This window comes from Pelophylax lessonae, assembly GCF_965119305.1.
Source record: "Pelophylax lessonae genome assembly, chromosome: 9".
Taxonomy (NCBI): Eukaryota; Metazoa; Chordata; class Amphibia; order Anura; family Ranidae; genus Pelophylax; species Pelophylax lessonae.
Window position 1 is genome coordinate 81,984,265 of NC_138776.1, and position 20,765 is coordinate 82,005,029.

At 40.9% G+C, this 20,765-nt stretch overlaps 1 protein-coding gene across 1 annotated transcript in view; it reads left to right on the forward strand.

Annotated features, from left to right (window-relative positions):
* The window catches only part of LOC309564235 (alpha-2-macroglobulin-like protein 1), a 351,540-nt gene that overhangs the window by 151,668 nt on the left and 179,107 nt on the right, over nt 1-20,765 (forward strand). The window contains exon 11 of the mRNA XM_082268861.1: nt 19,439-19,603. Within this exon, the coding sequence (XP_082124987.1) occupies nt 19,439-19,603 (165 nt within the window). The remainder of the gene's footprint in view (nt 1-19,438; nt 19,604-20,765) is intronic.

Below are 20,765 nucleotides of genomic sequence, written 5' to 3' on the forward strand. Positions count from 1 at the left end.
TGTTGATTCTGATAGACGTCAAAACACACAGTGCGTTGTGGTTTGTTGCGTATTGGGCTGCGTAGCCACAAAATGGTCACGGTGCCCATGCTGACCGATGTCTGCTGATATAAAAACATTCGAAGATAAAAGATATGATATGAATAAAATCTAAAAAATAAATTGGAGGTGGGAGAAGAATATACAAAAGGGGTTAAAGTGATAATATAATTAAGAATAAACATTCGAGATTAAAGGCCCGTACACACGTACCGATCGTCGGCATACAAACGTCGGTGGACGAAGGATCTGCCGATTGTACGCGTGTTAGTATGGTGCCTCCGACAGATGTCTGCGCACAATCCGCGGACAAAAGTCTTTCGTGCAAACATGAAAATATTTGTATGCCGACACCAGAACGGACGATTGTTCGCCTGTCAGTACACAATTCGGCCGACAGACCGCAGATTTGCAAGACTGGGCATGCTCAGAAAATAGAAAACACAGGGAAAGTTAACCATTACATGACATCACTTCTGCAGTCGGCGGACAAAATTCTTGTGCTGTCCTTGTGCTGTCTTTGCACTTTTCAGCAGACACCGACATCCCGGGGAGAAAAGAGGAACATTTGTAAGCCGACCATCGGTACGTGTGTACGGGGCTTAAGTCAGTTTTTTCCTGATTTCAATACCTAATAGAAGTATACTGAAAATATCATTAAGAAATGCTGGCCTATATTAAAGAGAGATCAAGTGTTGGGCCCCTTACTGCCTAAAAAAAAACACATATTCTATATAAAAAGGCACCAACATTAAGCGTGAACTTAGTACATAATGCATTAAACTCCCCCAACAAAAAGGGAACATATTGTTTAACTTTACTGGATTTTATTTTAACCACTTCCCTTAGGTGGACGTCATATATTGTCCTGGGCTTTGAGTGGGGATATCTGAATGATGCCTGCAGCTGGCATCATTCAGATATCATTTTTTTCAGCCCGCGATTCCCCTCACCATAAGAACAACCATAGCGGCTGTTCAGCCGCTTGATCGTTCTTACAGCCCTTGTGATCGGCGAGCCGGAGAAGGATTCGGCCGCCGGCGGATATGTCACCATAGAGGCTGCGAGGACAGATGGTCCCCAGCAGTCTCTATGACTTTTGGAGGCCCGGGCACGATGTGATGACTCACGCCTGGCCTGGCAGTTTTCAATACTGCGCTGATCTCGGCTGAATAGCCAAGATAGTTTTTTTTTTTTTATATTTCAGGCTTTCTAGCCTGTAGGACAGATCTGAGGTCTTATTGACCCCAGATCTTCCTATAAAGAGGACCTGTCATTCACTATTCCTATTACAAGGGATGTTTACATTCCTTCTAATAGGAATAAAAGTGATCAAAAAAATAAAAATAAAATAAACAGTAAAAAAAAAAATTTAAAGTGCCCCCGTCCCCGCATGCTCGCACACAGAAGCGAACGCATGCATTCGTCGCGGCCACATATGTAAACGGCGTTCAGTCCATACATGTGAGGTATCGCTGCAAATAGGGTAGAGCGAGAGCAACAATTCTAGCCCAAGACTTCCACTGTAACTCTAAACTGGTAACCTGTGAAAATTTTTAAACACCCCCTATAGAGATGTGGAGAAGTACCGAAGTTTGGCATATGTCCACGAGTGTGTGCAGTTTTAAAGATTGACATGTTAGGTTACTAGGTATCTATTTACTCGGTGTAACATCATCTTTCACATTATAGAAAAAAACTGGGCTAACTTTAGTGTTTTGGTTTTTTTAAATTCATAAAACAGGGAGTCCATATCCCTTCTATCCCATCTTCTAATATGTTCAAATACATCTAAATTTACAATACAAATAAATTTATACTTTTATACAGCAATATCCCAGCACTCGCTCCATATGGTGGGGGGGGGGGAGGGGACCCATATCCCTTCCGTACAATCTTCTAATATGCTCAGATACATCTACAATAAGACTCCAGTTTACATTATTAAGTTTATACTTTCACCCCCCTCTCTCCCATTCCCCCAAAAAAAAAAAAAAAAAAACACAGAGAGGTGATCAGGCTACTGGTTCTTTAGTTTCCTAGGTCCCCCCACAAAGGAGGGAGGGAGAAGGGGAAGAAAAAAAAAAAAAAAAAAAACCCCCAATACCCGTGTCTCTATGAAGAGAAGGGGAAAAAAAAAAGAGAACACCCCTTCATTTACATATCGTGAATAAAAAAAAAAAAAAAACCCGTGTCTTATGCACAATTTATTGTGAAAAAAAAAAAAAAAAAACCAAAGAGAACCACCCCGTGCTTCAGGGGAAAAAAAAAAAACAACAAGATCCCCGTTACGTACTATGGACCCCAAAAGAAAACCCCTTTTACTAGTATTATTATTAGTGTTATCATGTGTAGGAAAAAAAAAAAAAATTACCCTCTGCTCTATTACCACCCCTTATTCCTTGGCTCTTCCCAAAACCTCTCTACTCCCACCCACCATTGTGGGCACTTCCATCAGCTACAGTGCACCATATGTCCACCTCTGAAAAAAAAAAAGAAAAAAAAAGAAAAAAAAACAAAAAAATTTTTTTTTTTTTTTTAAAAATCACAAAAAAAGCACAGAGTTTTCCCTTTCTTTGTCCGTGCGTCACTAGGACAGAGGAAAACTCCCTCCCCCACCCCTTTTTTTTTTTTTCTTTTTTTTTTTGGGACCATTGAAACTAAAGAGTCAATATCCTGCCCCTACCTCTCTGCCAGGGGGAACAGGAGAGAGGGAGTACTGTTGTACAAAAGTATAAACTTAACAGTGTAAATTTGAGTTTGATTGTGGATGTACTTGAATACACTAGAGGAGCGGTTAGGAGGGATATGGGAATTTTTTTTCCTTTTTTTTTTTTTTTTTTTTTTTTTTTTCTCTTCGGGGCAAGAGGAAAGGAAGAGGAGGAGAGAAACTTGAAGAAAAGTGGACTGGTATGAGCAATTAAGATCCTGGGAGTACAACGGGGGTACGACAGATAAAAGGGGCGAAAAATGAAATTTAAGGGCGGGGGGGAGAAGCGGCGGGGGGATTTACTCATTGGCCTCTTCCGCTCACTTCCCCATTTAGGTAAACACACAAATGGCATTAAAGTGCCGTGTGTAAAAAAAAAAAAGAATAGATATTCTTCCCACTGAGGGAGCAGCGGGGACGAACCTTGGTCCTTGCCGTTGACTCAGAGGGATTAGTTAGGGGAAGAGGAATATATTTGGGTATTTGGGGTTTTTTCTTTTTTTTTTCTTCTTTTTCTCTTTTTTTTCTCGGTGTGTTTTTCTTGCTCTCCTCCCGTCCTCCCACCCTCCCGGGGATGGACGACATAAAACTCATCTCCCTTAATGTGAAGGGATTAAATATCCCAGAAAAGAGACGAATTCTATTGATGGAATTAAAACGCCTCAAAACAAGCATAGCTTTCATTCAAGAAACGCACTTTAAGACAAATAAATTACCATACCTCAATAGTGGAGCTTTCCCGTATGTATATCATTCAACCAATATGCAAAGTAAATCTCGGGGTGTATCGATATTGATCGCTAATAGTATACCATGGACATATCAAGAAAGTAAAATTGATGTAAATGGCAGATTTTTGTTTCTAAAGGGTAAAATAGGAGATATACAAGTTACAATGGCAACATTATATGTACCGAACACCCAGCAGGATAAGTTTATTGCCAGAACACTGTCGGATTTGAGGGAATTTGCAGAAGGCCAACTACTTTTGGGGGGGGATTTTAATATCACCCTGACACCAGTAGTGGATACTTCCAATGGGCTATCAGTAACCCCACAGGGAATAGGTAGAAGAGTGGTAAAAATCTTACATAGAGAACAGCTAATAGACATCTGGCGACTCCAACACCCTTCTGAGAAAGAATTCTCATTTTACTCAAATCCTCATAAAAGCTACTCCAGGATTGACTTCTTCCTGGTCCCCCATGCCCAACTCCAGGCGGTTAGGAATACAGGGATAGATAACATCAGTTGGTCAGACCATGCCCCAATTTCAATGATCTATAGCTTGACCTCCATTAATTCACATAAACAACGTTTCTGGAGATTAAACGAAAGCCTTTTACAAAACCAGGAGGTTCTAATGGACGTAGTAAAGGAACTACAAAATTATTTTGAGATTAATGACCAAGCAGAATGTACGATAGGTACTCTCTGGGAAGCACATAAATCGGTAGTAAGAGGGGTACTAATAAAGCATGGGGCTAGAATCAAAAGAGAAAGAAATAGTAACCTAAAGGCATTACTAGAGAAATTAAAGAATCTAGAGAAGAATCATAAGCAGAAATCATCAGCACCTTTACTAGCAGAACTAATACTAGTCAGAAAACAGATAACAGATTTACTCCAATACAAGGCAAAAGCAGCACTACAAGTATCACAAAGACTCTCATACGAATCGGCAAATAAATGCGGGAAAATGTTAGCAAAGACAGTGCGGGATCAGAAGGGGAGGTCATATATACCTTATATAGTGGCGCCAGGGGGGGAAAGGAAAGCACTCCCGGGCCAGATAGCAGGGGAATTTGAATCTTTCTTCTCGGCCCTATACAATCTGACGGATGATGAGAATATCGAGCAAGAGATAGAAAATTACCTGTCACAATCTGGTCTACCAGTATTACCGCAGGAGGCATGTTTGGCTATGGAGACAGACATTACGCAGGAAGAAATCCAGCAAGCTCTGAGATCAATGAGACAGGGGAAAGCGCCGGGCCCGGACGGGTTATCAAACCAATATTACCACACGTTATTTCACATATTGGGTCCATATTTGGGAAGACTATACAATGGGGTCGATGCAAATGAGATCTGGGCTAGAGATACCCTGACAGCCCATATCTCATTGATCTTAAAAGAAGGGAAAGACCCATCGCAGTGTGGGAGCTATAGACCGATATCTCTCCTAAACGTGGATCTAAAAATATATACTAAGATACTCGCTACAAGATTAACAAAATATATGCCAAACATAGTACATTTAGACCAGGTGGGGTTTATGGCAGACAGGGAGGCAAGGGACAACACGACTAGAGTGCTCAATCTGATGCAGGTGGCCAGCTCGTCTGGGACCCCCTGCGTCATATTGAGCACAGATGCGGAGAAAGCATTTGACCGGGTGAAATGGTCTTACATGTTTTCAGTCCTAAAACACATAGGAGTAGGAGAGTTAATGTTACAGAAAATAGCGAAAGTCTACTCAAACCCTACAGCAAGAGTAAAAGCAAACGGAATTCTTTCAGACCCCTTTGTAATAAAAAACGGTACAAGGCAGGGATGCCCGTTGTCTCCCCTCCTGTTCGCCTTCTCGCTGGAACCCCTACTGTGCAGAATTAGAGCAAACCCGGACATAGGGGGGATAAAGCTGAAACAAACACAATATAAAATTGCCGCATACGCCGACGACCTTTTGTTTATGATAACAAACCCAGAGATCTCGCTGCCGAATTTACTGAAGGAAATTGAGCAGTACGGAATACTTTTCAATTTCAAAATAAATTATGGGAAATCGGAGGCAATGGGGGTGGGTATCCCAAAGCTGAAATTACCTATATTAAAAGCTAGTTTTAAATTTAAATGGAAGGATTCGGCGGTGAGATATCTGGGGACGTATGTACCTACAAATTTATCTAAGGTCTTTGAACTGAATTTCCCGCCATTGTTAGCAGAGACGAGGAAGATGCTGGGACAGTGGCAAGGAGGGCTGCAATCCTGGTTTGGGAGATGTAACTTATTGAAAATGAATATCCTCCCTAAATATTTATACCTTATGCGAGCATTACCGGTAAAAATACCAAATAATTTCTTTAAGAGTGTACACACATTATTTATCAAATATATATGGGCAGGGAAAAAGCCTTGTTTAGCCCGTAGTACCTTGGTAGTGTCAAAACAGTACGGGGGTCTAGCATTACCAGACGTACGCAAGTATTACCACGGTATACACCTAAGCAGAGTACTGGATTGGTGGCACCAGTCCAGTACAAAACTTTGGACGCAAATAGAACAAGCGCAAACCATGGTGGATTTAAAGAGGGCACTATGGTGTTACCCAAGTCTACCTGGAAATCTGAAATCCCACCCAATAATAGGTAATACGCTTCGTATAAGTCATTATCAAGGTATTCAACAAAAATTAACAACTATGGATTCACCCTTAGTCCCAATAATAGGAAATCCCAAATTCATTCCGGGCATGGAGGGGAAAGAGTATATAAAATTGAAAGAAAAAGGGCAGGTACAAGTATCAGCTTTTTTGATAGAGAAAAAGTGGCCCTCGATTGCAAAATTAAAAGAGGAAGGGGGACCATTTGGCCTACCCTTTTGGCAGGCTAATCAGTTGCACCATTTTCTATCATCGATACCGAACCCAGAGCGATTTGATAGACCACTGACGGAGTTTGAGAGATTATGTGAAGGACGAAGGAGTGTTACGCGCACTTTAGCAACTTCATATAAATTATTAACCACACCAAAAGAGCTGATGAATTGGCCATGGATAGAGAAATGGAGAAGTGAGCTAAACCGTGAGCTCACCCAGGAACAAATAGAAAGGATTCTTAGATTTACTTTTAGACCTGCAAGATGCGTTAAATCCCAAGAAACAAATTTCAAGATACTTACCAGGTGGTACAATACACCGGATAAAGTACACAAATGGTATCCACAAGAGACAGATAAATGCTGGAGGTGTAGGAAGGAGAAGGGCACAATTTTACATATCTTTTGGTCATGCGAAGTAATAAGGCCCTTTTGGTCGGAGGTAAGGAACTTGACCCAAACCTTTACAGATTATAAGATAGAGGAGGACCCAGCCTTTTTCCTATTCCATCTTTCTGAAATTCCAATTGGAAAATATGAGAGGTCAATAATACCTTTTCTATTAGATGCTGCAAAGGCATGTATCCCCTTACTGTGGAAAAAAAAACGAGCGCCATCAATTTCAGACTGGGTACGGAAGGTAGAAAATATTAGTAGAATGGAAGACTTGATCTTGTCCTCACAACATAAGCAGGAAAAATATAATAGCATCTGGGATAAATGGAACCTGTTTATGTTATCAGAGGTAGGCAGGCAACTTTTTGTCGGCTAAGAGGGCTCAATAGAGATCTTGTTTATGTTATCAGAGGTAGGCAGACGACTTTTTGTTAACTAAGAGGGTTCGATAGAGGACTGGAGATAGGGGGGGGGCGCGTCGGTCATCTACGGGAGGGGGGGATTGGGAGGAGGAAATGCTTGCTTGGTAATTCTGTTTTTTAAATAAGGAATTTTTTTTTTCTTCTTTTTTTTTTTTTTTTCTCTTTCCTCTGTGGGGGGTGGGGGGGTATAATAAACTGGGCAACAGCATTGGGATCAGGTGCCAGACGGGCTAATATATGAAGGTCTGAAATACCATCTTGAGATATAGTTGAGAGATACCTATGAGGATGTACTGTTGCCATTGTGTTTATGTTTTGGGAATTTGTTGAATTTTTATGTCTTGTTAATTTTTGTATGAAATGATTTAATAAAACTATATTTGAAAAAAAAAAAATTCATAAAACAGTTTTTTTTTTTTAAAAAACGTGTTTGAAAAATTTCTGCGCAAATACCGTGTGACATAAAAAGTTGCAATTACCGTCATTTTATTCCCTAGGGTCTCTGCTAAAAAAAAAATATAATGTTTGGGGGTTCCCAGTAATTTTCTAGCAAAGAAATTATGATTTTTACATGTAGGAGCGGAGTGCCAGAAATCACACAGTATGGAAGTGGTTAAGGATTTGTACATTGCTTAGGAAAAATATACAGAGAAAATGGCTAATTTCAAATCAAACAGATTATTGAAGAAAGGGATACGACCTGAAAGCTTGTCCTGAAAATTTGGTTGTTATTACAAATAAAAAAAAAAGTATCACAGACAACACTTAATTGTTCTTGAAAACAGTATGAAATAAAAAAAAATTAGAAAAAAAACTTTTTATATGTATAGGCGGTCCCAAGGTTACAAACAAGATAGGGTCTTAAACCTTAAGGTAGGTTTTAACCGGTTGCCGACTGCCGCAAATACATATACTGCAGCGGTCAGCCCCGGCCAGGCAAAGTGACGTATGGGTACGTCACTAGCCTCGGAGCCAATAGCGGGCGCGCACGCCGCCGGAGGCGCGCTCCCGCCTCGGCTTGTTCACGGACACCTCCGTGCATGTGACCGGCGGACCCGATGTCCGCCGGTCACTCACGATCGTCCGCTGTGAAAGGAGAAAGGCAGGCGGCTGATGTAAACAAAGCCGCCTGTCATTCTTCCCTGTGTAAAAGCACTGATCTAACGGTCCTGCTATGTAGGACCGTTGATCTGTGCTGTTACACACACAGCCACATCCCTGCACAGTTAGAAACATGCCCCTAGGGACACACTTAACCCCTCCCTCTCCAATTAAGTTAACCCCTTCCCTGCCAGTGTCGTTTTTACAGTAACAGTGCATATGTATAGCACTGATTACTGTAGTAATGTCACTGGTACCCCCAAAAGTGTCAAAAATGTCAGTCAAGGGTCCGATCTGTCCGCCGCAATGTCGCAGTCCCGCAAAAAATATCGCAGATCGCCGCCATTACTCGTTAAAAAAAAAAACAACAAAAATGACAAAAATCTTTCCCTTAGTTAGTAAACACAATAACTTTTGCGCAAACCAATCAAAATACGCTTATTGCAATTTTTTTACCAAACATAGGTAGCAGAAAACAAATTGGGCAAAAATTTTGATTTTTAAATTTTTTTGGGGGGGGAATTTCATATGAAAAAAATGTGAAAAATATTGTTATTTTTGCAAAATTGTCGCTATTTTTTTTATTATAGCGCATGATCAAAAAATCGCACAGGTGATCAAATACCACCAAAAGAAATCTGTGTTTGTGGGAAAAAAAAGGACGTCAAATTAGTTTAGGTACAGCGTCGCACGACCGCGCAATTGTCCGTTAAAATCACGCAGTGCCGAATCGCAAAATACCCCCTGGTCAGGAAGGGAGTAAAATCTTCCGGGGCTTAAGTGGTTAAAGTGTAGCTCCAGCCAAAAACATTTTTAAGTTTTTTGGATAGCCTAGGGAAGGGTTAACACCCATGTAACCTTTGTTTTAATGTCTGTGCCCCTGTTCAGAAGATTTCACCTCCTTTTCTGTTCCTGTGACAATTGGATTTTGAAAACTTTGGGTTGTTGCGGAACCAAGGATTGGTGATAAATCTTCAGTGGAGACATCTTTTTCTTATGATAACTCTTACAGGAGTGAATTTCCCTTCCTAGGGGTAGATTTTTCCTCACTTCCTGTTGTCTTTCTCCATTTGTAAGTAGGAGTCATTTGTAAGTCGGATGTTTGTAACCCAGGGACGGCCTTTAACATACTTACTAGAGTTTCCATGTGGACTTCAAGATGTGGAACGTAGAACTAGGAAATATAGATTCCAGGACTTTGGGAAAATTGAATGTGATATTTGCACGTATTGCCAATATGCTGGACTGTTGAAAAGGTGTTCATATCAATGTATAGGAAATGCCGCATTAAGATCGTAAAGGGGGGTTGAATCGAGATTGTGATTTTTTTTAATGATTAATCGTGCAGCTCTAATATGTATAATGAGGAAGTATGCTAAGCATAGCAGTTCAGCAGGCATCGTGTTAATAGAGCTGAAGCAGCAGGTTGGGAGAGCTCTCTCTTAAAATAATCTCACCTACAGTGGAGTGTAATCTACAGGCTACTCCAGGATGTATCAGTTCGGTGTCTACTATGTCCCCAAAAGCCGCTACGTCAGCTCGTCGTGTGACTTGCCCCACTTGATCACTCTATGCGGCTTCACCATCTATCCTGGCCACCCCACACTCGCTGGTTACTCTCTGACAGCGTGAGTCCACCTGATGGGGAGAATACTGAGCTGGCCAGCATCACTGTAGTGGGGGGTTTTTGGGGACGTAGCAGACACCGAAAAGATGCATCCTCGAGCAGCCTGTGGATTCCACTCCACTGTGGATGAGAGTATCCGCCCGACATTACACATACCTGGTAAGCATAGTTGCCAACATTTGAAAAAAATTTCCAGGGACATTTTGCAGCACAGCTATCAATTACTTACCCCACCCACTTCCAAGAAGCTCTACCCACTCCACATAATTAATCTCCACCTACTTATCATCAGATTATAGGGTCTACTCAATAAAGAGAGAATTACGGGAAATTGAAAATGGAATTTCAAATTTAAGACCAAAAGTAGCAGAGTTGGAATAATTCTCCCATTCGGCTGCACTACTTCTGCCTAAAGGGTAAAATTCTCATCACAATTCCCTGCAGTTCTAAAGTGTCAAATGTGCTCAGGTGTGACCATACAAAAAATGTAATATGTAAATATAAATAAAGTGCAAAGTGTAAATAAGTACATTGCCGGGACAGGCTCCTATTGTCCGGGACTGTCCCTGCAAAAACAGGACAGTTGGCAAGTATGGGTAAGGAGACTTTACTGCTGCTGCTTGTCAAGTGAAGACGACTTGTGTAAGCTTTCTGCCTCTTTCCACCTCCCTGCTGCTTCAGCTCTATCGACACTCGGCTTGCTGAACTACTTTGCTTAGCATACTTTCTCATTATACAGTCTATATGCAGATGGCCGACTCTCCTGTCAGAGCTTCAGTTTTTTTTGCCAACTTCTATATGCAATCTAGATTTGAGAGACTGCTAAGCTGAGAGAAGAAAACTTGTGCCCTGATTTTGGGTCTGTGCTATGCAACTGCTGTGGATGTTAACCACTATAGTGGAGAACACTCCATCTGGATTTGAGCTGTGACATAGCGGAGCCTTTAGCCCAGTACTGACATCTATATATTTAGCCAATTATACTGAACTGTATTAACTGCTGACAGGGGGGCCCTTCATCATCTTCATAGTTCATTATCATACCCCCCTGCTCACAACAGTGTGTGAATGAAAGTGTGTATGTGAGCCTGGGCAGTGTTTTTAAGTATTTGACAATGTTGTCATACTTGTTTTAATTGATTTGTGGTGAAAGTGTGGTGATTTTTTGCATACTGTTTAAACTAATTTTCCAATAAAAGTGTATTTTTAACAAGGCCTACCGCTGTTTGTTCCCTTATTGAGCCCATTTGATGAGCACCCCTTTGAGTCCCCATCATACCCTCGTTTTCTTGTGTTCCTTACTGGCTGCAGGAACACCACCCTCTTTTGGTGAGTTGGTTGATGAATTGGAATTTACCTTGAGTGAACCACTGTTTTTTATATTCTTTTGTGATTGCATTCAGTTAGGAGTGGAGTAGAGTAACTGTGAAGTGGTTGTGCAAGACTTGTTGGCCCAGGAGCTGGTTGTGGCAAGGGCCCAGGATCATCCTCCTGGTGGTGAGAGAAGACACCCTCATGCATTATGAAATGGCAACATTATATGTACCGAACACCCAGCAGGATAAGTTTATTGCCAGAACACTGTCGGATTTGAGGGAATTTGCAGAAGGCCAACTACTTTTGGGGGGGGATTTTAATATCACCCTGACACCAGTAGTGGATACTTCCAATGGGCTATCAGTAACCCCACAGGGAATAGGTAGAAGAGTGGTAAAAATCTTACATAGAGAACAGCTAATAGACATCTGGCGACTCCAACACCCTTCTGAGAAAGAATTCTCATTTTACTCAAATCCTCATAAAAGCTACTCCAGGATTGACTTCTTCCTGGTCCCCCATGCCCAACTCCAGGCGGTTAGGAATACAGGGATAGATAACATCAGTTGGTCAGACCATGCCCCAATTTCAATGATCTATAGCTTGACCTCCATTAATTCACATAAACAACGTTTCTGGAGATTAAACGAAAGCCTTTTACAAAACCAGGAGGTTCTAATGGACGTAGTAAAGGAACTACAAAATTATTTTGAGATTAATGACCAAGCAGAATGTACGATAGGTACTCTCTGGGAAGCACATAAATCGGTAGTAAGAGGGGTACTAATAAAGCATGGGGCTAGAATCAAAAGAGAAAGAAATAGTAACCTAAAGGCATTACTAGAGAAATTAAAGAATCTAGAGAAGAATCATAAGCAGAAATCATCAGCACCTTTACTAGCAGAACTAATACTAGTCAGAAAACAGATAACAGATTTACTCCAATACAAGGCAAAAGCAGCACTACAAGTATCACAAAGACTCTCATACGAATCGGCAAATAAATGCGGGAAAATGTTAGCAAAGACAGTGCGGGATCAGAAGGGGAGGTCATATATACCTTATATAGTGGCGCCAGGGGGGGAAAGGAAAGCACTCCCGGGCCAGATAGCAGGGGAATTTGAATCTTTCTTCTCGGCCCTATACAATCTGACGGATGATGAGAATATCGAGCAAGAGATAGAAAATTACCTGTCACAATCTGGTCTACCAGTATTACCGCAGGAGGCATGTTTGGCTATGGAGACAGACATTACGCAGGAAGAAATCCAGCAAGCTCTGAGATCAATGAGACAGGGGAAAGCGCCGGGCCCGGACGGGTTATCAAACCAATATTACCACACGTTATTTCACATATTGGGTCCATATTTGGGAAGACTATACAATGGGGTCGATGCAAATGAGATCTGGGCTAGAGATACCCTGACAGCCCATATCTCATTGATCTTAAAAGAAGGGAAAGACCCATCGCAGTGTGGGAGCTATAGACCGATATCTCTCCTAAACGTGGATCTAAAAATATATACTAAGATACTCGCTACAAGATTAACAAAATATATGCCAAACATAGTACATTTAGACCAGGTGGGGTTTATGGCAGACAGGGAGGCAAGGGACAACACGACTAGAGTGCTCAATCTGATGCAGGTGGCCAGCTCGTCTGGGACCCCCTGCGTCATATTGAGCACAGATGCGGAGAAAGCATTTGACCGGGTGAAATGGTCTTACATGTTTTCAGTCCTAAAACACATAGGAGTAGGAGAGTTAATGTTACAGAAAATAGCGAAAGTCTACTCAAACCCTACAGCAAGAGTAAAAGCAAACGGAATTCTTTCAGACCCCTTTGTAATAAAAAACGGTACAAGGCAGGGATGCCCGTTGTCTCCCCTCCTGTTCGCCTTCTCGCTGGAACCCCTACTGTGCAGAATTAGAGCAAACCCGGACATAGGGGGGATAAAGCTGAAACAAACACAATATAAAATTGCCGCATACGCCGACGACCTTTTGTTTATGATAACAAACCCAGAGATCTCGCTGCCGAATTTACTGAAGGAAATTGAGCAGTACGGAATACTTTTCAATTTCAAAATAAATTATGGGAAATCGGAGGCAATGGGGGTGGGTATCCCAAAGCTGAAATTACCTATATTAAAAGCTAGTTTTAAATTTAAATGGAAGGATTCGGCGGTGAGATATCTGGGGACGTATGTACCTACAAATTTATCTAAGGTCTTTGAACTGAATTTCCCGCCATTGTTAGCAGAGACGAGGAAGATGCTGGGACAGTGGCAAGGAGGGCTGCAATCCTGGTTTGGGAGATGTAACTTATTGAAAATGAATATCCTCCCTAAATATTTATACCTTATGCGAGCATTACCGGTAAAAATACCAAATAATTTCTTTAAGAGTGTACACACATTATTTATCAAATATATATGGGCAGGGAAAAAGCCTTGTTTAGCCCGTAGTACCTTGGTAGTGTCAAAACAGTACGGGGGTCTAGCATTACCAGACGTACGCAAGTATTACCACGGTATACACCTAAGCAGAGTACTGGATTGGTGGCACCAGTCCAGTACAAAACTTTGGACGCAAATAGAACAAGCGCAAACCATGGTGGATTTAAAGAGGGCACTATGGTGTTACCCAAGTCTACCTGGAAATCTGAAATCCCACCCAATAATAGGTAATACGCTTCGTATAAGTCATTATCAAGGTATTCAACAAAAATTAACAACTATGGATTCACCCTTAGTCCCAATAATAGGAAATCCCAAATTCATTCCGGGCATGGAGGGGAAAGAGTATATAAAATTGAAAGAAAAAGGGCAGGTACAAGTATCAGCTTTTTTGATAGAGAAAAAGTGGCCCTCGATTGCAAAATTAAAAGAGGAAGGGGGACCATTTGGCCTACCCTTTTGGCAGGCTAATCAGTTGCACCATTTTCTATCATCGATACCGAACCCAGAGCGATTTGATAGACCACTGACGGAGTTTGAGAGATTATGTGAAGGACGAAGGAGTGTTACGCGCACTTTAGCAACTTCATATAAATTATTAACCACACCAAAAGAGCTGATGAATTGGCCATGGATAGAGAAATGGAGAAGTGAGCTAAACCGTGAGCTCACCCAGGAACAAATAGAAAGGATTCTTAGATTTACTTTTAGACCTGCAAGATGCGTTAAATCCCAAGAAACAAATTTCAAGATACTTACCAGGTGGTACAATACACCGGATAAAGTACACAAATGGTATCCACAAGAGACAGATAAATGCTGGAGGTGTAGGAAGGAGAAGGGCACAATTTTACATATCTTTTGGTCATGCGAAGTAATAAGGCCCTTTTGGTCGGAGGTAAGGAACTTGACCCAAACCTTTACAGATTATAAGATAGAGGAGGACCCAGCCTTTTTCCTATTCCATCTTTCTGAAATTCCAATTGGAAAATATGAGAGGTCAATAATACCTTTTCTATTAGATGCTGCAAAGGCATGTATCCCCTTACTGTGGAAAAAAAAACGAGCGCCATCAATTTCAGACTGGGTACGGAAGGTAGAAAATATTAGTAGAATGGAAGACTTGATCTTGTCCTCACAACATAAGCAGGAAAAATATAATAGCATCTGGGATAAATGGAACCTGTTTATGTTATCAGAGGTAGGCAGGCAACTTTTTGTCGGCTAAGAGGGCTCAATAGAGATCTTGTTTATGTTATCAGAGGTAGGCAGACGACTTTTTGTTAACTAAGAGGGTTCGATAGAGGACTGGAGATAGGGGGGGGGCGCGTCGGTCATCTACGGGAGGGGGGGATTGGGAGGAGGAAATGCTTGCTTGGTAATTCTGTTTTTTAAATAAGGAATTTTTTTTTTCTTCTTTTTTTTTTTTTTTTCTCTTTCCTCTGTGGGGGGTGGGGGGGTATAATAAACTGGGCAACAGCATTGGGATCAGGTGCCAGACGGGCTAATATATGAAGGTCTGAAATACCATCTTGAGATATAGTTGAGAGATACCTATGAGGATGTACTGTTGCCATTGTGTTTATGTTTTGGGAATTTGTTGAATTTTTATGTCTTGTTAATTTTTGTATGAAATGATTTAATAAAACTATATTTGAAAAAAAAAAAATTCATAAAACAGTTTTTTTTTTTTAAAAAACGTGTTTGAAAAATTTCTGCGCAAATACCGTGTGACATAAAAAGTTGCAATTACCGTCATTTTATTCCCTAGGGTCTCTGCTAAAAAAAAAATATAATGTTTGGGGGTTCCCAGTAATTTTCTAGCAAAGAAATTATGATTTTTACATGTAGGAGCGGAGTGCCAGAAATCACACAGTATGGAAGTGGTTAAGGATTTGTACATTGCTTAGGAAAAATATACAGAGAAAATGGCTAATTTCAAATCAAACAGATTATTGAAGAAAGGGATACGACCTGAAAGCTTGTCCTGAAAATTTGGTTGTTATTACAAATAAAAAAAAAAGTATCACAGACAACACTTAATTGTTCTTGAAAACAGTATGAAATAAAAAAAAATTAGAAAAAAAACTTTTTATATGTATAGGCGGTCCCAAGGTTACAAACAAGATAGGGTCTTAAACCTTAAGGTAGGTTTTAACCGGTTGCCGACTGCCGCAAATACATATACTGCAGCGGTCAGCCCCGGCCAGGCAAAGTGACGTATGGGTACGTCACTAGCCTCGGAGCCAATAGCGGGCGCGCACGCCGCCGGAGGCGCGCTCCCGCCTCGGCTTGTTCACGGACACCTCCGTGCATGTGACCGGCGGACCCGATGTCCGCCGGTCACTCACGATCGTCCGCTGTGAAAGGAGAAAGGCAGGCGGCTGATGTAAACAAAGCCGCCTGTCATTCTTCCCTGTGTAAAAGCACTGATCTAACGGTCCTGCTATGTAGGACCGTTGATCTGTGCTGTTACACACACAGCCACATCCCTGCACAGTTAGAAACATGCCCCTAGGGACACACTTAACCCCTCCCTCTCCAATTAAGTTAACCCCTTCCCTGCCAGTGTCGTTTTTACAGTAACAGTGCATATGTATAGCACTGATTACTGTAGTAATGTCACTGGTACCCCCAAAAGTGTCAAAAATGTCAGTCAAGGGTCCGATCTGTCCGCCGCAATGTCGCAGTCCCGCAAAAAATATCGCAGATCGCCGCCATTACTCGTTAAAAAAAAAAACAACAAAAATGACAAAAATCTTTCCCTTAGTTAGTAAACACAATAACTTTTGCGCAAACCAATCAAAATACGCTTATTGCAATTTTTTTACCAAACATAGGTAGCAGAAAACAAATTGGGCAAAAATTTTGATTTTTAAATTTTTTTGGGGGGGGAATTTCATATGAAAAAAATGTGAAAAATATTGTTATTTTTGCAAAATTGTCGCTATTTTTTTTATTATAGCGCATGATCAAAAAATCGCACAGGTGATCAAATACCACCAAAAGAAATCTGTGTTTGTGGGAAAAAAAAGGACGTCAAATTAGTTTAGGTACAGCGTCGCACGACCGCGCAATTGTCCGTTAAAATCACGCAGTGCCGAATCGCAAAATACCCCCTGGTCAGGAAGGGAGTAAAATCTTCCGGGGCTTAAGTGGTTAAAGTGTAGCTCCAGCCAAAAACATTTTTAAGTTTTTTGGATAGCCTAGGGAAGGGTTAACACCCATGTAACCTTTGTTTTAATGTCTGTGCCCCTGTTCAGAAGATTTCACCTCCTTTTCTGTTCCTGTGACAATTGGATTTTGAAAACTTTGGGTTGTTGCGGAACCAAGGATTGGTGATAAATCTTCAGTGGAGACATCTTTTTCTTATGATAACTCTTACAGGAGTGAATTTCCCTTCCTAGGGGTAGATTTTTCCTCACTTCCTGTTGTCTTTCTCCATTTGTAAGTAGGAGTCATTTGTAAGTCGGATGTTTGTAACCCAGGGACGGCCTTTAACATACTTACTAGAGTTTCCATGTGGACTTCAAGATGTGGAACGTAGAACTAGGAAATATAGATTCCAGGACTTTGGGAAAATTGAATGTGATATTTGCACGTATTGCCAATATGCTGGACTGTTGAAAAGGTGTTCATATCAATGTATAGGAAATGCCGCATTAAGATCGTAAAGGGGGGTTGAATCGAGATTGTGATTTTTTTTAATGATTAATCGTGCAGCTCTAATATGTATAATGAGGAAGTATGCTAAGCATAGCAGTTCAGCAGGCATCGTGTTAATAGAGCTGAAGCAGCAGGTTGGGAGAGCTCTCTCTTAAAATAATCTCACCTACAGTGGAGTGTAATCTACAGGCTACTCCAGGATGTATCAGTTCGGTGTCTACTATGTCCCCAAAAGCCGCTACGTCAGCTCGTCGTGTGACTTGCCCCACTTGATCACTCTATGCGGCTTCACCATCTATCCTGGCCACCCCACACTCGCTGGTTACTCTCTGACAGCGTGAGTCCACCTGATGGGGAGAATACTGAGCTGGCCAGCATCACTGTAGTGGGGGGTTTTTGGGGACGTAGCAGACACCGAAAAGATGCATCCTCGAGCAGCCTGTGGATTCCACTCCACTGTGGATGAGAGTATCCGCCCGACATTACACATACCTGGTAAGCATAGTTGCCAACATTTGAAAAAAATTTCCAGGGACATTTTGCAGCACAGCTATCAATTACTTACCCCACCCACTTCCAAGAAGCTCTACCCACTCCACATAATTAATCTCCACCTACTTATCATCAGATTATAGGGTCTACTCAATAAAGAGAGAATTACGGGAAATTGAAAATGGAATTTCAAATTTAAGACCAAAAGTAGCAGAGTTGGAATAATTCTCCCATTCGGCTGCACTACTTCTGCCTAAAGGGTAAAATTCTCATCACAATTCCCTGCAGTTCTAAAGTGTCAAATGTGCTCAGGTGTGACCATACAAAAAATGTAATATGTAAATATAAATAAAGTGCAAAGTGTAAATAAGTACATTGCCGGGACAGGCTCCTATTGTCCGGGACTGTCCCTGCAAAAACAGGACAGTTGGCAAGTATGGGTAAGGAGACTTTACTGCTGCTGCTTGTCAAGTGAAGACGACTTGTGTAAGCTTTCTGCCTCTTTCCACCTCCCTGCTGCTTCAGCTCTATCGACACTCGGCTTGCTGAACTACTTTGCTTAGCATACTTTCTCATTATACAGTCTATATGCAGATGGCCGACTCTCCTGTCAGAGCTTCAGTTTTTTTTGCCAACTTCTATATGCAATCTAGATTTGAGAGACTGCTAAGCTGAGAGAAGAAAACTTGTGCCCTGATTTTGGGTCTGTGCTATGCAACTGCTGTGGATGTTAACCACTATAGTGGAGAACACTCCATCTGGATTTGAGCTGTGACATAGCGGAGCCTTTAGCCCAGTACTGACATCTATATATTTAGCCAATTATACTGAACTGTATTAACTGCTGACAGGGGGGCCCTTCATCATCTTCATAGTTCATTATCATACCCCCCTGCTCACAACAGTGTGTGAATGAAAGTGTGTATGTGAGCCTGGGCAGTGTTTTTAAGTATTTGACAATGTTGTCATACTTGTTTTAATTGATTTGTGGTGAAAGTGTGGTGATTTTTTGCATACTGTTTAAACTAATTTTCCAATAAAAGTGTATTTTTAACAAGGCCTACCGCTGTTTGTTCCCTTATTGAGCCCATTTGATGAGCACCCCTTTGAGTCCCCATCATACCCTCGTTTTCTTGTGTTCCTTACTGGCTGCAGGAACACCACCCTCTTTTGGTGAGTTGGTTGATGAATTGGAATTTACCTTGAGTGAACCACTGTTTTTTATATTCTTTTGTGATTGCATTCAGTTAGGAGTGGAGTAGAGTAACTGTGAAGTGGTTGTGCAAGACTTGTTGGCCCAGGAGCTGGTTGTGGCAAGGGCCCAGGATCATCCTCCTGGTGGTGAGAGAAGACACCCTCATGCATTATACCTCAGGTGTCCTTGGCTCCTATGTAACATGGGCCCTGGTTGTTTGCTTGGATTTCCAAAGCTTTAACCATGAAAAAGACGTAGGTCTATGCAGTTCAAAGTTTTGTTTTTTTTTCACTGTGGATGTTACTTTTATTTTAAATAATAATGGTAAACATCCCAGGAGCTTTAATCTTTTGATTTATTTCAGTTGGCTAGAATCGGATAAAGTTACTTACGCACTTTCACATTTTGTCATAGCTAATACTCAGAGACAGAACCGAATCCCCCAAAGTGAATGAAACAGTCTACTTAGTGGTGGGCTTTGAAGAGGAAGATCTGAACCTGACTGCAGTGACAGATGAATTGGGTATAGCAACCTTCAACCTGGACACCTCTTCATGGGAGGACATGGTATCTCTTACGGTAAGATGAACAGACATTTCAGCTCGAACACAATCAGTCAAATTTACTAAACAAGTAGAATGTTCACCCATCCAGTGTTCACTTTAATTGTATAATACTATTCAAAGTGAAAGTCCTATTTTTTTTCCACTGCTTGTGATTGGGTATTTCTATTTCTTCCGTTTTTTATAAGTAATATTGCAGCTTACCTTCCATCAATGAATTACCTTATGTGCAAATATATTAAAATGTCATGTGTTCAAATTCCACATCTGATACCAAACAAATGAAACCTATGAATAAATGTGATCAATTCTAAAATAATTCATAAAGCATAAAATATCACATGTGATCTTAACCAAATATAATGCTTCATATCTAATAATCAATACAGATACAAAACAAATAAACCAATAATCAATTAAACACGATATCAAGTATATAATAAACATCAGCCTTTGTGTATAAATGTCTTGTGTATATACTTCAAGTACAGTTCCTGTTACCCTATAGCAGTAGTGCACTCGCCAGACTATATGTCTCACATACAGAGGTATAATGCACTCAATACAATCAACTTTCCCTCGCTGGCAGGCGGCTTTCATTTGTAATTGTGTTTTTATTTTTTTTGTTTTTTTTTAAATTAAAATACCCTCTTCTCTTTAGATCTATTGGTTCTCCGGCCTCCTCTCTTTCCTCACTTATGTTTCTTTTGTGAGCTACTTCTAAAACACCATCTCTTACTTTCCGACAATTCAATTGGGAAGAATATTCTATTGAGTTCAATCTCTCAGGGGAAAGGTTGACATAATAAAAGGCCTGCAAATCTGAGCCTTCTTTCTTGATTCACATACTGTCCTGTGTTAATATCCCTATACCTTTTAAATAGTAAACAAAACAGCGCTTAGTTTTCCTCGATGTTTCACAACAAATTGGAACCTAGGATGGCGATAATATATACGAAAATTCTCGCACGACAAAGGCTTTTTCTTTGTTGTTTATTGTTTCTGATCATGCGCAGTCTTTCATATCTGTTTTTTCTCATCCGAAAACCGTATGAAAACCGTACACATTCATTGAAAATCATTTGTTCTGTTCACATACATGAAACGCTTTGGAGTTTGTTCCCTCAGAAGTTTTCATTTGGAAAGTCTGAATCGAATGTCGAAAGCTGTGTACACAC